The sequence below is a fragment of the Emydura macquarii genome, unplaced genomic scaffold (assembly GCF_026122565.2).
Source record: "Emydura macquarii macquarii isolate MOO-44397 ecotype Brisbane River unplaced genomic scaffold, CSIRO-AGI_Emac_v2 contig_2676, whole genome shotgun sequence".
Taxonomy (NCBI): Eukaryota; Metazoa; Chordata; order Testudines; family Chelidae; genus Emydura; species Emydura macquarii.
This window is the reverse complement of record NW_027132813.1, coordinates 32,179,536-32,194,442: the sequence shown is the minus strand read 5'-3', so window position 1 is coordinate 32,194,442 and position 14,907 is coordinate 32,179,536. Positions and strand designations below refer to the sequence as shown.

General features: G+C 38.7%; 1 protein-coding gene across 2 annotated transcripts in view; it reads right to left on the bottom strand.

Moving 5' to 3' along the window:
• Positions 1-14,907, bottom strand: part of SPTBN1 (spectrin beta, non-erythrocytic 1) — a 187,995-nt gene that overhangs the window by 113,266 nt on the left and 59,822 nt on the right. For both annotated transcript variants that reach the window (XM_067565154.1, XM_067565155.1), the window contains exon 2: positions 11,828-12,024. In XM_067565154.1, coding sequence (XP_067421255.1) covers positions 11,828-11,975 — 148 coding nt within the window. In that variant the 5' untranslated portion in view covers positions 11,976-12,024. The remainder of the gene's footprint in view (positions 1-11,827; positions 12,025-14,907) is intronic.

Genomic DNA, 14,907 nt, shown 5'->3' with positions numbered 1-14,907 from the left:
GAGCGGAAAAATTACTACTTGTGTCTTGCTTACAACACTCCTGCTAATGCATAGAAGATCACTTCAGTTTTCTGGTGCTCCTGTATAAAATGGAAGCTAGGTACATGAGATACGAGCACATTAGGCCCATGTATTTAGTTTTGTAATCTCTCGTTCTTACATACATACACATCCCATGTCTATATACAGAGTATACTGTGCTTATTGTTTTGTATATGTTATATATCCTGATTGTTATCAGCCATTGCTCAGGAAGAAAACACCACATTCCTTCTTATTTTGCCAATGGACAGTGAGAGTTCTGGAAGGACAACTGGTCTAGCCTTACCAATGGACATATTTTAAATGGACTCCGAGTGGCTTCTTACACACTAGAACCAAAATTCCAGCAGGAAGCCACAGTACTGGCCAGCACTGACACTGCAATTAATTCAAAATGAAATATTGGAGAGAAGGGAAAGATTAAGTATGGAAGAAACTAATATTTCTGGAGGTTTTTTTTAATCCCAAATGCAGAATCCTTGCCCTGGAAAACTTACTTTTAAAGCCAAAATAAAGAAAATATCCATCTCATTTTCTAAAAGCTCCTTACTCCAAATCCCCCCACCCACACTTTCCCTATCTGTGATTTGGAAATTGTCTAGTACTCCAATAATGCCTCATGCCTGACAAGAAGTGCTCTATGTATAAGTTGGTGGAGTTTTCACCGTGCTGCAACAGTGCACATACATATTACATATAGTCCAAATTTGCCCACTTGTAAGGTTTTACTGGTAACTAAATACCAAAAACAAACATAAACCACAACCTATGCTTCACCTCAGGCTTGGCTATTCCTAGGGTTTCCTTACAGGGCCTCCTCCATCCCAGCTCCTAGTTCCCACTGCCCCTAAGAAACACTCCAATCCTTCTTACCTTCTGACTGGAGCTAACAACATCCCCTGCTATTATGAGCCAGCTGTGATTACCCTGCACCTTTATGGTTCTAGTCCCTGCATTCAGAGTTGCTCAGTAGAGGAGCCCTGCGTTGTAACAGAGAATCCTAGGAACTGTCACCTTGTTGCAAATGGATTGTCCCCATCTTCTGTATTTCTCCTATTCTCATCTCTTTTCTTTCCACCTCCTCACCATCAACTTCCTCTCCTCAAAGTCTCTTTCAGGGCACCTCAGACCTCCCCAGGCTACTCCCTCACAGAAAATCCTCTGAGCTCCTCTAATCATCTTGGCTGTCGTCAATGGTCAGTGAGCTAAATGAGCAACGCTTTCACATTTCCAGATTCACTGCTGCATCACTTATCCTTCAAACTGGTAGAGAGAAAATGCATGGACACTGCAGGAGCAAATCTAGACAGGAAGAGACAAGCAGTGTTCAATCCCTGCAGAAGGTGTTCAACAGCAAAGGCAGGTGCATGAGTCATGCAGCATTCATAGCCTTTGGTGTGGCGCAAAGGGTAAAAACCAGGTTCATTCAGCACTCAGCCAGCTCAGTAACAACACAGTAAATATCTTGACTTCACCTGAAATTTCATATTTATATAGTGCCTCCCATCCTAAAGGGTTCTAAAATGCTTCACACAAACTGAATAGTGTAGATGTACAGTGTTTCCCACACAACAGCATGGGAAAGAGGACATTTCTTCCAAGGACAAAGGCAAACTGGAAGTGCCATGAGGTCTCTGAAGTCCATGCAGAGCTGACAGCACCATGGTTCATAGATTTTTAACGCCAGAAGGGACCACATTATCATTTAGTCCAGTGGTTCCCAACCCCTAGCCCATGGGCCACTTGTGGCTCAACCAGCACACAGTTGCAGCCCATGTGACACCCTCAGGGCCATGCAGGTAGTATATATATTGTGTGGATGTGTCCCACATAACACATAGAGAGTTGCACATGCAGCCCTTTACCATTTTTAATGGTAAATGGGTTGAGAACCACTGATCTAGTCTGACCTTCTGCATAACATGGGCTAAAGAATAAGTGATTCCTCCAGTGGAGAGAATTATTCTTCCTTACTGTGAAGGGAATATGATCAAGCCCAAATCATTTATGCTTGAACTAAGCTTATCTTTTAGAAAGATATTCAGTCTTGATTTCAAGACTCCAAGTGATGATGAATTCCCACGTTCTTTGGTGAGCTATCCCCATGGTCGATTACCCTCACTATTAAAAACGTACTCCTCATTTGTTTTTTAACTTCAATTTCCAGTCATTGGATTCTGTTATGCTTTCATGCACTAAATTAAGGGCCAGATAGCTTATCTATCATTTACCATCTAGCATTAAGGTCAGATATCTTTGCTTTGTGTTAGGGTTTAAGGGTCATCATGATCAAGCTGCCTCCAAATCGTCTCTTGTGGCTGATCATAAGGGGTGGTGTTTTCTAAATCATTTTTGTAGCTCTTCTCTGGGCCTTTATCAGAAAGACCAATACAAAGTAAGTTTCCTGGTACTTTAGTTCATGCTGAACAGTGAAGGCGGAGTCAAATCTGTGGTCTCTCAGGATACTTTGGTCACTAATCTTTCCCCTACAGAATATCTCTGTATTAGAAATTAAGGAACATTTTAAAAACTCATGTACTGAATTTTACTTTGAAATAAGCTCTGCTAGATATTATTTATACTACAGGGGCACACAAGCAACAAAAAGAAGGAGCAACTCAAAGCACATTGAGTTTTGGCTCCATAAACACAGAAGCCTGGCTAGTTAGAAGCTCAAAGACAGACATGAGAACATTTTCTTCTATGTACACAATGTTTGCAGACAGATTTCTCTGCAATTATTGGCTCATGGATAGATTTTGAAAGACGTACTTAGTATTATGGGCCAAATTAATCCCTGGTGAAAGTCATAAGTCTCTTTTTAAAATATCTGCCATTATTGGTGCGTGGACAACTATCAACAAGAAACTTATTTTTTAAAGTCATGATTCAGCAAAACACTTAAGTACATGCTTAAAATGAAGCAAATGCTTAAGTATTTTACTAAATTAAAACTATAAGCAGTAACTAGCACAGAAAAGAGCCTGGGCTAACCGTTAAATGTACTAAATTGTTGATACTAATAACAAAAGCTGTAGATTTTAGCCTTTTAAATCTTCTGGATTCTCATTCTGGGACAGCTCCAGAGCTGGTATAAATCAGCATAGTTCCACTGCAGTTATTGAAGCTATCCCAATTTACACCAGCTGAGAGTCTGATCTTTTTCCATTCTACACTGATAGCTCTCCTCCAGAAACATGTTACTTTTGCATGATTTCATCTGATACAACTGATGTTCAGTTGGGCATGTCACTACCATGCATGTTATCCTCCATGAAAGATTTCTTATTTACCGTATTTTCTTTCTTCTCTGTGCAACTGGGCTCCCAGAAGTATTTTAGTTCCCTTCATAAATAATATCCTGCCTTCTCTTTACAGCTTTTAAGATCCTGTCCCTAGTCCAATTGATGCAAAAAGCTACAGCCCACTTAATTCAGCAACCCTGGCAGCCAAAAGCACATCTCCACAGTGCTCCACTCTCTTCAGATACCATGGTGATGAGCAGGTGATGAAAACAAAGATAGACAGGACAGAACTGTACTGCACCAATCAAGAGGTCCAATGACATGATTCTCTTCTCACTTACAGCAATGTAAATCAAAGAATCACTCTACTGAAGTCAGTGCAGCTAACATGGGTTTAAAACCATTGTGTAAGAGAACAGAATCAAGTCCATAGGGCTTCCCTGTTACCTCATGGGAATTTCACATGCAAAAAAATAAAATCATCCAGATTTATATCCAGTTTCCAGCAGCTTCCAGCCTCCTTTCCATTGAGCAAAGACATTGAGCAAAGACTCTGTCACTTTATTTTCTCAGATGCTCTACATTCACTTTTGAGAAGTTTCCATTTAGCTAAACCACCCAATTTTACAGCTCACTCTGTCCTCAGTTGAATCACATAAGCGTGAAGTTCATTCTTCTTTGTGCATGAAGACTGATGCACGCTTGAAGCTCTTTCTATGAGATTAGGTGGGGGAAATATGGTACTTGCACTCCAGTCCCAGAGCTCAGTATACAGGAATTAACATATCTATCCATTTCAGTCTTACTCTCTGGCAAGATGCTGAGTTCTCCCTTCTCCACTTCTTACAAGCTATTGCTGGTCCCAAAAAAGCATAAAATGACCGTGTTTTTCAAAGTTTCCAGCACATGCTGCCAGTGACTCTTCACATTCTAGACCACTCCCAAGACACGTAACTAAGCTCAAAGTCTATTCTGACAGTTATACTTGTCATACCTGGGAAATTTGTATGCTGTATCATATAGCTATTAACTTGGATCAAGTTTCCTTAACCAACTCATCCTATCATTTCATAATTGCAATTACTATCCTTAAACAAACCAAGGTGTATCAGTTAAACAAACTGGTCATATATATATAGCATTTCCCTTTTCTGCAGTTTGGTTTGAACTGGTTTTATAATCAGGGAGTTGTACAAGATCATGGATCTGATATTTAATCACAGAGGAAAAGCAACTGATTTAATGTATCTGGGCTGCTTGCCTACTAGCCATATTTAAAACACGTATTCCTACATCATCTACTCCCTACACCTACTGAGAGATAACAGAGCCACAATCAACACCTGTGTTTATGCCATACCAAAAACATGTTCTTCTGGGTTGTAACAACCCAGCTGCACCAACTGCCTATGCCCCAAACTATGTTTAATGGTACTGTTGCAACAAATAGTATGATTTGTATCATTTACTTGTAATGTATATCTACTACTGTATATAGTGTTCATGTATCTTGATCCATGTACATGATTTCCCTCTGCACCTGCCCGTCAAGGCCTTTTAAAAAAACATGGGGAGAAGGGCAAGGATTAAAATAAACAAAAAATAAACAATTTTGCTACTTGCTTGCTAATTTTTTTTTTAATTCTCCCAACAGCCTTAAAAATCAAATAAATCATTTACTAGCGAAAGATGGGGTTAAACTTTATTTATTGTTATCATGACAGCAGAGTGCTCACCATTGCTCTATACCAGAATGGCAGGTGATGTACAAAAATGTAATAGTATCTCTTCTGCCACACTCCCTCCCTCAATGCCACATTAGATGCTAAAATTATATCCTTGATTTTTGGGACTAGAACATCACATTCATTTTTCCTCAAGCTCACTTACCTCCATACTGGTTCCAGTAGGTACTTGTTCGAAGATTACAGTACTTATTAAGAAGCCATTCCAGAAGCGGAGCCCTACCTATGTCATGCCAGGTCTACACTAGAAAATATCTCCAGGTAGATCTGTACTAGTACATCTATACCAACAAATCCTCCTCATGTAGACACAGTTTATAAACGGCAAAAAGGGGCTTTTGGCTGGAACAGCTTATATTGGTTCCCCAAGCAAAATAAGCTATACCGGCAAAAGTACTTTTATGTCAGTATAACTGAGTCTACACTAGGGCTTTTGCCAATATAGAAATGTTGGGGGGGAGGGAGGGTAAGAAATCACACCCCTAACTTACACTACTACACCAGCAAAAGTTTCTAGTCTAGACTTGGCCTTAGTAACTGGCCATGAAGCTGCTGTTAACTTAAATTGAGCAATGGCTACTCTTTTCTTCTCTCTCTCTCTCTCTCCCTCCTCTCCTGCAAGTGTAAGTGAAATAATCATTTCCTAAGCCTGGCATAATAAAATTTAGAAATTAGTTTTTATTGAGCTTTGTTGCCAGAATGTGGTATTAGTGAGCAAAATGTAGGATTACTAGGAAAGAATTGTAAATGGCTAACCTGTAAATTGCTAATTTATACCTGATGAGAGATTGCTGTGGTCCCTTCTCTTCCAATCAGACACAATTCAGCAAGTGGCTGTGATATGCTTGCTCTCCAAGAGGAAGAATATTAACTGCTCTGCTGTATGGGTGTCACTTACCAGATGGCTGTGGATGGATGGAAAGGCTTGTGTGTATCAATAAAATGAATCTTCTCTCTTAGACTTTGGGGCCTACATTTTCAAAGGATTGATTCATTTTAGGTGTCCAGTTTGAGACACCTATACCTCTGATTTTCAGAGGTGCTGAAAACCCACACCACCAAATGAATCAATGGGTGCAATGAGTGATTGATACCTCTGAAAAAATCAAACTTCAGGTGTCTAAAGCTGGGCACCAAAAATTAATGAACATTTCTGAAAATTGAGACTAGGTTTAGCGCTGTTTTAGTGCTGTCAGATAGGAAAGAAAAGGCGTCAGAAAAAAAATGGAAGGAAAAGAAACAGAACAAGATTTGAAGCAGGCTCTAATTTGTGGGGACCTCAGCAACCAGAAATAGAATACATGCATTTCCTTTCTTTTCCATTTTCTCTGGGGGGCTATGCATTGCTACAGGAAATAAATCAGAAAGCCTTGAATAATCAGTCTGGTCTGAAGAACCAAGAATAGTGTCATCTAAATTCCAATTTTGGAACCCTTACTGCTGCAAATCATCTTCTCTCACATGATTAGTCCCCTTGTTTTCACTGAGTTACAAGACTGCAATTATTTTAGGTACTACTGAAATAATGGGACCATATGTAGAGGAAGATACTATTCAATGTGAGTGATGATGGCAGGATCTAGTCCTTAAAAATGTAGGTTGGTTTAAGCAATTAAAACAGCTTCACAGTTGAATATTAACATGAAAATGTACTTTTTATTCAGTACTTGAGCAGGCCTGAGACTTCTAGCTGCCTAAATAGACAGTGAAAGAGGTGCATCTGCTAACTCAGCACTGTGGGTTTCTGTTTTGTATCAAGTGACTCCTTCAGATGTTCTTTATACCTGGCTTCCATTTGTCTGTGAGGCCTTGAATGCTTCTATATCACTTACAAGTATCCATATACTGCAAGCTCCACTTCCCTTAAATGCTTCTCCTTAAAATCAATGTACTTATTTTTATTATGGTCCCAGATGTCTTAACTGACAGAGGTTCATGAAAGAGATTTTGGAAAAGATTAATCTCAGTAGTATCTTTCACATGTACGAATGAGCCTTTTTAACGCTGATAAAGGTGCAAAATTTACATCATTGCTTTCTATTCCTTTGTTACTGATTTTGGACCCAATGCTTTATTTTGACTGTATTTTTACTGGGTACTTCGTAAGCTGAAGGGACAGAAACTTTGGTACTAGTGATATGTTAGACAGATAACAAGAGCAAGCAGTGTATGCCTAAAAAATAATGTAAGCAGTACCTTGATAAGAGAATTTCAGTCTTTCCCATTTTTGATCAGGATCTGTATATCTGTGTTTTATCCAAAGAACTAAATACTCTTAGTTTAAAAAAAAAAAAAAAAAAAAAACCCTACCAAAATGCACTCACTCAGTATATGAGGTCTTTTGGGAGCCTTGTGAACAAATGTGAGTAGTCCAAATTCAGGCTGAAGTATTGTCCCAAGGGCTACAGTGTATCTACCGACATATGACACTCACTTTGTAGCTGCCTAGCACATGTCCAGTATGAATTTTTCTGTCCTCTAAGCCTAAAATCCCATATATTACCCATATTAACAATGAAAAATACATGACCAGGATAAACTCTTTAACAATTTCATTTCCTACAATTTGCTTATGAATGCAACTCACGTTGTTGACAATGAATGATGACCCATGCATGGCATGGGTCTTGTCTTATCTAGAGGATCACTTCTGTCCCCATGCACCACCATGATGTTTAAGGTCAGATGAGGCTGTTAACAGTCCCTAGACATGAATGTCTGGTGGATTGTGGATAGAGTATCCTTAGTGGAGCGCTCTTGATCCTGTAATTCCCCTCTCTTGCTGGTCTTCATAATCCCCCCAAGATTGCCTTAGAACCATTTTGTGGTGTGCCACTCACCTATTAAAATTAAACCGTAGGGTCTAGCGTATGCATTTCCATATAGAAGGAAGGGCAAAAGCTTGTACACAGCTTCACATGAGCTACACCCTAAAAAAGCTAAGGAGAGAAGCCTCTTTGATTCCATAAACTATGAAGGTATTACATCTTTATGAGTCTTATAGCTGAGTCTTAGAGCTCCTACTTACTCAGATAAATCTGAAGGACAAAGGTTAACATTTAAAATGTGAAGTTAGGCGACTAGCTTTAGGCAAGCAAATTTGAAAAATTTGGGCTAATTCTTTATTAACATCCAGTTGAGAAATGGAATATTCTGGAAGTGGCATACTTTTTCTATTATCACTTCACAAGAACGTGTGATGTGGACAGATGGCATTTGAACCAGCAGGATTATTCACACTGACTACAGAAGCATCTGTTGTACACAGTGTCTAATGCCTGTAGCAGTGCCACTCTTGACTACCATTACTTACGGGAGCTGCATAATGAATCAGGGTCTGTTCTGTAAGACTAATGTTGGATATGTGATACACAGCAGACTTCTGTGATAGGGTGGGATAACAAGGACATGGAGATACGCATTATAAAGAACAGTATATTGATAGGAGAAAATTCTACAGATTTAATGACCAACCTCACTGTATCCATATTCAAATGGTTGTAGTCAGATTTATAGGTTCACAGATTGTAAAGCCAGAAGGAACAACTATGATAATCTAGTCTGACCTCCTGCATAACACAGCCATAGGATTTCATCCAGCGATTCCTGCATCTAGCCCAATAACTTGCGGCTGAACTACTGCATAACTTTCAGAAAGAGATTGGTCTTGCTTTAAAGACTCCAAGTGAGGGAGAATCCACCACATTCCTTGTTTGTCTGCTCCGATGGTTAACTACTCTCACCTGTTAAAAATTTGAAACTGCCTGTCTGCCTGGCGAGACTGGAGGAAAGATAATCCATCAGGCAGAGAAGCAAAAAATGTATTTGAAGTGGTGCCTGCAGCAGTGGTTCATTCAGACTATACTATAATTACAACCTTTGAGCTGAAATAAAATTCTGGGGTGCCAGTATTTCAAGCAGTGCTGCACCAGTGGAAGGAGCAAGACAAGTCTCAGTGCCACAAGGCGCTCACAATGCCAATAATAAAATGCAAAGTCAAAAAGGTAAAAATTTATCAAAATTATAATACTGGTGAGTAATGCCTATAAAAACCTAATCAATTCTCCTACAGGAGAAGTGAGTGTGTTTAAATATAGCTGCATATCAAATCTGCTGTAGGTTCTCTGCTTTGAAACTGGTATCTCTTTTAGATTATCTAAATTATTTAAGCACCTACCTTGTGTTATATATCCTTCAAGTGATTGTTTTCATGTTTACTATTTATAACTCAGATAAGGTGTGATCTAGTTGCCTCAGAAGTCAATGGGGCAACTGACTTCAACGGCAGATATATCCAGTGCCTAATTCCTCCTAGTCATATTTGTGACAAAAATACCATCAAATCTACTGGATAAAAGTAAAACACAGAGTATCTTAACTTGGTAGTAGTAAAATGCAGTTTGTTCCTCATGTCAAACTTTAAAGGTCACAGGGCCTGATTCTGATCTCACACTGGTTTAATATTGGTATAGCATCACTGATTTCACTGGAGTCACTACTGCATCACTTAGATCAGAATCAGGCCCTAATTTTTAAAAAATTAAGTTGAAAAGTATCTCACTGTTTTAGAACAGACATTTACCTCATAACTTCAAATTCACATTGTGCTGATGTGATCTGTAAAAAGTAAGGTCTTCTGAAAGTAACAAAGTTTAAGATTAGGACCCAGTCCTTCATCCCTTCCAGTTCCCCTGAAGTCAACAGGTTAATCACATGAGTAAGAGCTGCAAGATATGTCTTTTATTTAGCTGCATGGACTATTTTACATTCCTGTCACCCAGCTCTAAGCCTGATACTACACGGTACTTAGAAACATCAAAGTGATGCAAGCCCTCAACTCCCACTGGCTTCAATAGGTTGGGTGAGGGTGCTCAGCACCTTGCAGGATTCATCCCATAGTTTGGTCCTAATGAATGAAAGCAGATAGTTCCTGCACCTTGCCAAAGTGAATTTTATAAATAAGATATTTTAAGACATTAACAATTATTGTATTTGTAATCGTTCTTCTAATCAAAATGTCAACGACCAGAAACCTCAGCACATTTTGAGCCATTTTCCCTGCTCACAGTATGTCCCACACTACTGAGGCATTTTGTTCAGAGGTTAGGAATGTGGGCATGCTACCATGAGATTCAGGCAATCATTTACAGCATGCACAAAAATTACTTTGCAGAACAGTGCCTCAGAGCTAAGAGGGCATGACACAGTATCTTTCCTACTCAAACATACTTCATTAATGTGCAACCTTTAATATGCAATAATCACATGCCTTTAAACAAAAAAAATATATAAAATAAATAAAGCCAAATACAATGTGCATGATGATCAGAATGTAATTAGACAAGAAACTGCATGGATTTTAGAAACTTTATTACTTTAGATATTTTACACTTTTGTCAGTATTTACTACTGACGTGAAAGCCTCAAAATATAGCTTTTCTCTATTTAAGGACAGCTTGAATGTTTTAAACTTTGCCAAGAGAAGAGATTGCGAAACAGTGGAAGTTATACTGTCCTTCAGATTCCTTTAGGATCTAGAAATTAATGTTGCTGGCAATGGTGTATGTTATAGGACCATGAATCAAAATAATTTGAATATGTGGCCAAAATTTTTAAAACTGCGAAGATTCCCATCTGATATACATAACTGAAGTAGTTCTGATTTCTAAACTTATTTCCATAGCAGATGAGTCAAAACATTGCTTTTAAATTCAGTCAGAAGTTATATTCTAGACGAGAAGTGTATGGGCACGACACACCAGAGACCACCTACTTTGTAAAAAATGTAAATCCCAGAGGCTAAGAGTGACATTTCATAACAGTTTATTCAGAAAGACACTAAGAAAGCTAATAGGAGAATAAGACAGTTACTACTGCGCACTCTGTCTGAACACTGGCTAACAGAACCTTCTGTGTGGCATTCGGATAAACAAACTGAATGAAAATGGTTATCAGTTACTCCGATGTAAATCTGGAGTAACTCCACTGATTTCACTGGAGTTACTCTTGATTCATACTGGTGTAACTACAGAAGAATTTGGTCTTCTATTGTCTTGTTTTTTAAGCAATAAGTCCATATTTCTGAAAAATATGAGTATGTCTTCTATGCACTGGAGATTAGGAATTTATTTTGAGTTGCAAGACAAGTTAATACACCCATTCATGTATTCTGTGAAGAATGTGTAAAATCCTTGTGTTTCAACAATACTGTGTGTGAGAAACTGTTTAAAAACATTCAGCATCTACATATATCTCCAAGACAATGATTAGAAATGTTACATTTTAAAGTACACATATAACATTCAACAGACAGCGTGATCTAGCCAAATAATGATGTGGGTGTGGACAGCGGAGTCCCTCCTTTTCAAAGAATTCAAATCATTCAGGGAAACTGACTCAGGCTGCCTGAGAACTTTCACTTACAGGCTCTGGAAAAGGAACTTTAAACCACAGTAACGTATTAGGACATGCCCATTGACTATAATGGACAACGAATGAGTTGCTTAGTACAGTTAAGATGCATTAAGGAGCCTCTTCCTTTCCTCCCAAGACACTACATATGAAATAAATAAGGCCTTCTACTCAATTATATTAGAATTTTAAATCTTGGGCTTTTGTGCTTACAGGCAGTCAATATAGTGTTTTTAACAGGGGAAAATACATAGAAAATTCAAGGAGGAATACTTCGGCTGTGACATCAAGCAATAATTTACTCTTATCGCATCAGGTTTCTACTGAACAGAAATCTTGTTTTGTCAACTACTGGCACTGAGTTCTCATCACTTGAATGCTTACCAGCGAGGGCCTTAATACGGGATCGCTCAAACAGGCGCGCAGAACTATTTTCATTGTCCCAGTCGTCGACATCCCAGCGATTGTTCACATCACTGTATTGTTGTTGGATTTCAATATTGTCATAGTCTGTCGCTACCGTTGTTGTCATCTTGAACCTTCTTAGCCTATCCTTGGCATTGGCTTCTCCTTAACAAGCTCTGTAGAAAGGAAAAAATAACGTGGTGGCGTAAAACTATACACATACATTGGAAAGTGGTAGCAAGATTCAAACGCAGGACTTTTGGCTTCAAAGTCACTGGCTTCCATATGGTAACCTGAAGAAACAGCTCCAATATAGTTCAGAAATCTCAACAGCCTACCACTCCGTCTGAAATTCACTGCAGAACATTTACATGCAGTCTTCTTAGTGTATGCGCAAAGTGCCTCAGGTGGCACGTTACCAGGATTCATCACCGAATTTGGTCTGCTGGCTGGATCATTAGCATCCCCCTCTTGGGCCAGGTATAAAAAATAAATAAGACCATCATGACTCACAACAAAGGGAATAGAACATGCTAAATAGCACAATAAGACATGTCCCGAGTTTTATTTTCAAACGGACTTTGTTTGCCTTTTACACCTGTGAAACATGACCGTAAAACATTAATTCTGGATAAGTTAGCTACAAAAACCCTAATGTGCAAAACAAGACCTGGACACGTTTCCAGAAAGGTGCAGGCTGTGGCCAAAAATTAAAAACAAACTCATGTAAGCATTAAGATGAGTGTTTTGGCAAGCAGAAACATTTAATATGAGGATGAAGAAACATTTCTTTCTGTATGCAGACTTTTCTGCGAAGTCTGAACAAATGACTACCACAGGGCATTTACCTGGAATCCTGTCTAATGAAATACAACACTAATCACTATTTCCTCGTACTCATTTCAGCAACAAAATGGTAGCATACCTGTCATTACATACCATAAATAATACATTAGGCTGTTATCCTGCAATCAGCAGGATGGTATCTATACTGTCTTCCATCCAAGGACCTTAAAACGTTTTACAACAAGCACTAAGGGCTGGAGTGTACTTCTAACACAAGGTCACTGGTGCCATCACAGGAAGAAAGGAATCAGCCCTCCTGCGGCATGAGGTTGGAGGGGGGGGTGGTGTTTGTCATAATTTTCTATTGGTGCTAAACCAACAGCTTATTTATCACCACCTTGTATCAATGGCCAGAGGGTTTGGTGGATCAAGCCCAGGCTCTAGTTGCTCCCCTGCCCACCTGCTTGGGCTGGAGTAAAGAGTGTGCAGTTACTGTTTACCCCTCAAAACCAAATCGAAGGCCCAGTGAGACTGTGCTGGAATATAAACAGGTTCTTACTTCTCATTTATGCCTCTCTGTGGATGTGCTGCCCAGTACCCTAGGGAGATGTGGATGTAAAATCTGCTCTTGATTAGAAATAAAGTACTGTAATTTGCTAGGGAAAAATACATCAGTTACAAATAAACTGTGCATATGTGGACTGAATATTTCTAATGAACTAGGCCCAAAATGATTGCTGTAAGCGATTAAATTATTGTATAAGATACAAAAAGTAAATATAAAAGCCAGTGCACCATTTCCCTTCATAAAGCAATTACACTGATAAAACGTATACTCATAAAAATATGAAAAAGAGACTGGGGGCAGACGGCAATCCAATACAAACAGTCTGTACTACACAGGGATAGAAAATATCAACAAAATCAAAGAAAACATCTAATTTAATTGATCTATATGATTCCCCTCCTCTCCACAAATTCTATATTATTAGACAGTTCATTGCAATAATACAGAATTACAAAGCAAACTGATTATGGGCTGAGGCCTGCAGTCCTTTCTCAGCCATTACAAATTAACTTCAATAGGTTTTAGTAAGGACTGCAGGATCAGGCCCAATATTTTAACACATAAGACCTGACTACGACCCAGTTACATATCTTACATTTGTTTAAAGCTTATTATGTCATAACAAAAGCAACATTAGGACGTGGATGTTTACTTGTATGATCGATTTAGCTCTACAGAGAAATGTGACAAAGTAGAGTTTGACCGTCATTATTTCTAAATCGTTATCACACAGGAAAAGGTTCCAAACAGGATAATGGTCATTAATGAAGTACTTAAAACCTTCAGCCAATGGCAAAAACCCCTTGAACAATATAATGATGAAGCACAAGCAAGTGAAGACACCAGTGGATTTTGTCTAGCTATCTGGTGCCACCTACTGACAAATGAAAATGGAATACAATAGCAATGCAAACACAGCAAAGCATTGTACCCTGCAGTGAGTCCAGGTTACAAAGCATACTGCTATATATTTGAAAGGATGGTTTTATCGAGTCTAGGTTAATTCCATCAGCATTTTATATTTACATACATAAAAAAAAAATCCATCTCATGGAAACGCATATTTAACTTTACTGTTCTCTGAATGAGATGTGCTTGTTTTCCAGACAAATATCCTAGGATAAAAAGTGTGATTCGTTTCCCCATACCTATCCCTGGAGATTTCCACCTGTACTTACTTGCAAAGAAATCCCACTTTAAAAAAAACAAAAAAAACAAAAAAACAGATGCGTCGGGTTATTTAAGAAGCTGTTACTGGAGAGTGTTTGCGAGCTGTGTGACCTTTACAAATGGTGAGATGGAATCAGTTCTGTTATTTTTAAACTGCAACAGGATGAAAGAATATGAAACAAATTGTTCTGGGAAGGCCTTTTAAAAATCATATTCCCTTATTAGGGCATTTTACCTTTTTTGGGCTGTCATTTTCCAGTAGAAAACTCTGAAAATACATCTTTTTCAGCTTGAGCAACTTAAAGCTGTTTCTGCCCAAACCAATAAACAGATAGACACACACAAAAAAAGGATGAAAAATGCCTGATCAGGCCTCACAGTACCTGGCAAGAACAGGGATATACTTAGGTAGGCTTTGGATCAGGCCCTAAGTTAACAGAAAGAGTCCCACTGACTTCAATATGCTTTCGATCAGGCCTGTACACTGGTATAAATCTGAAATAACTCCACTGAAGTCAATGGAGTTACACTAGTG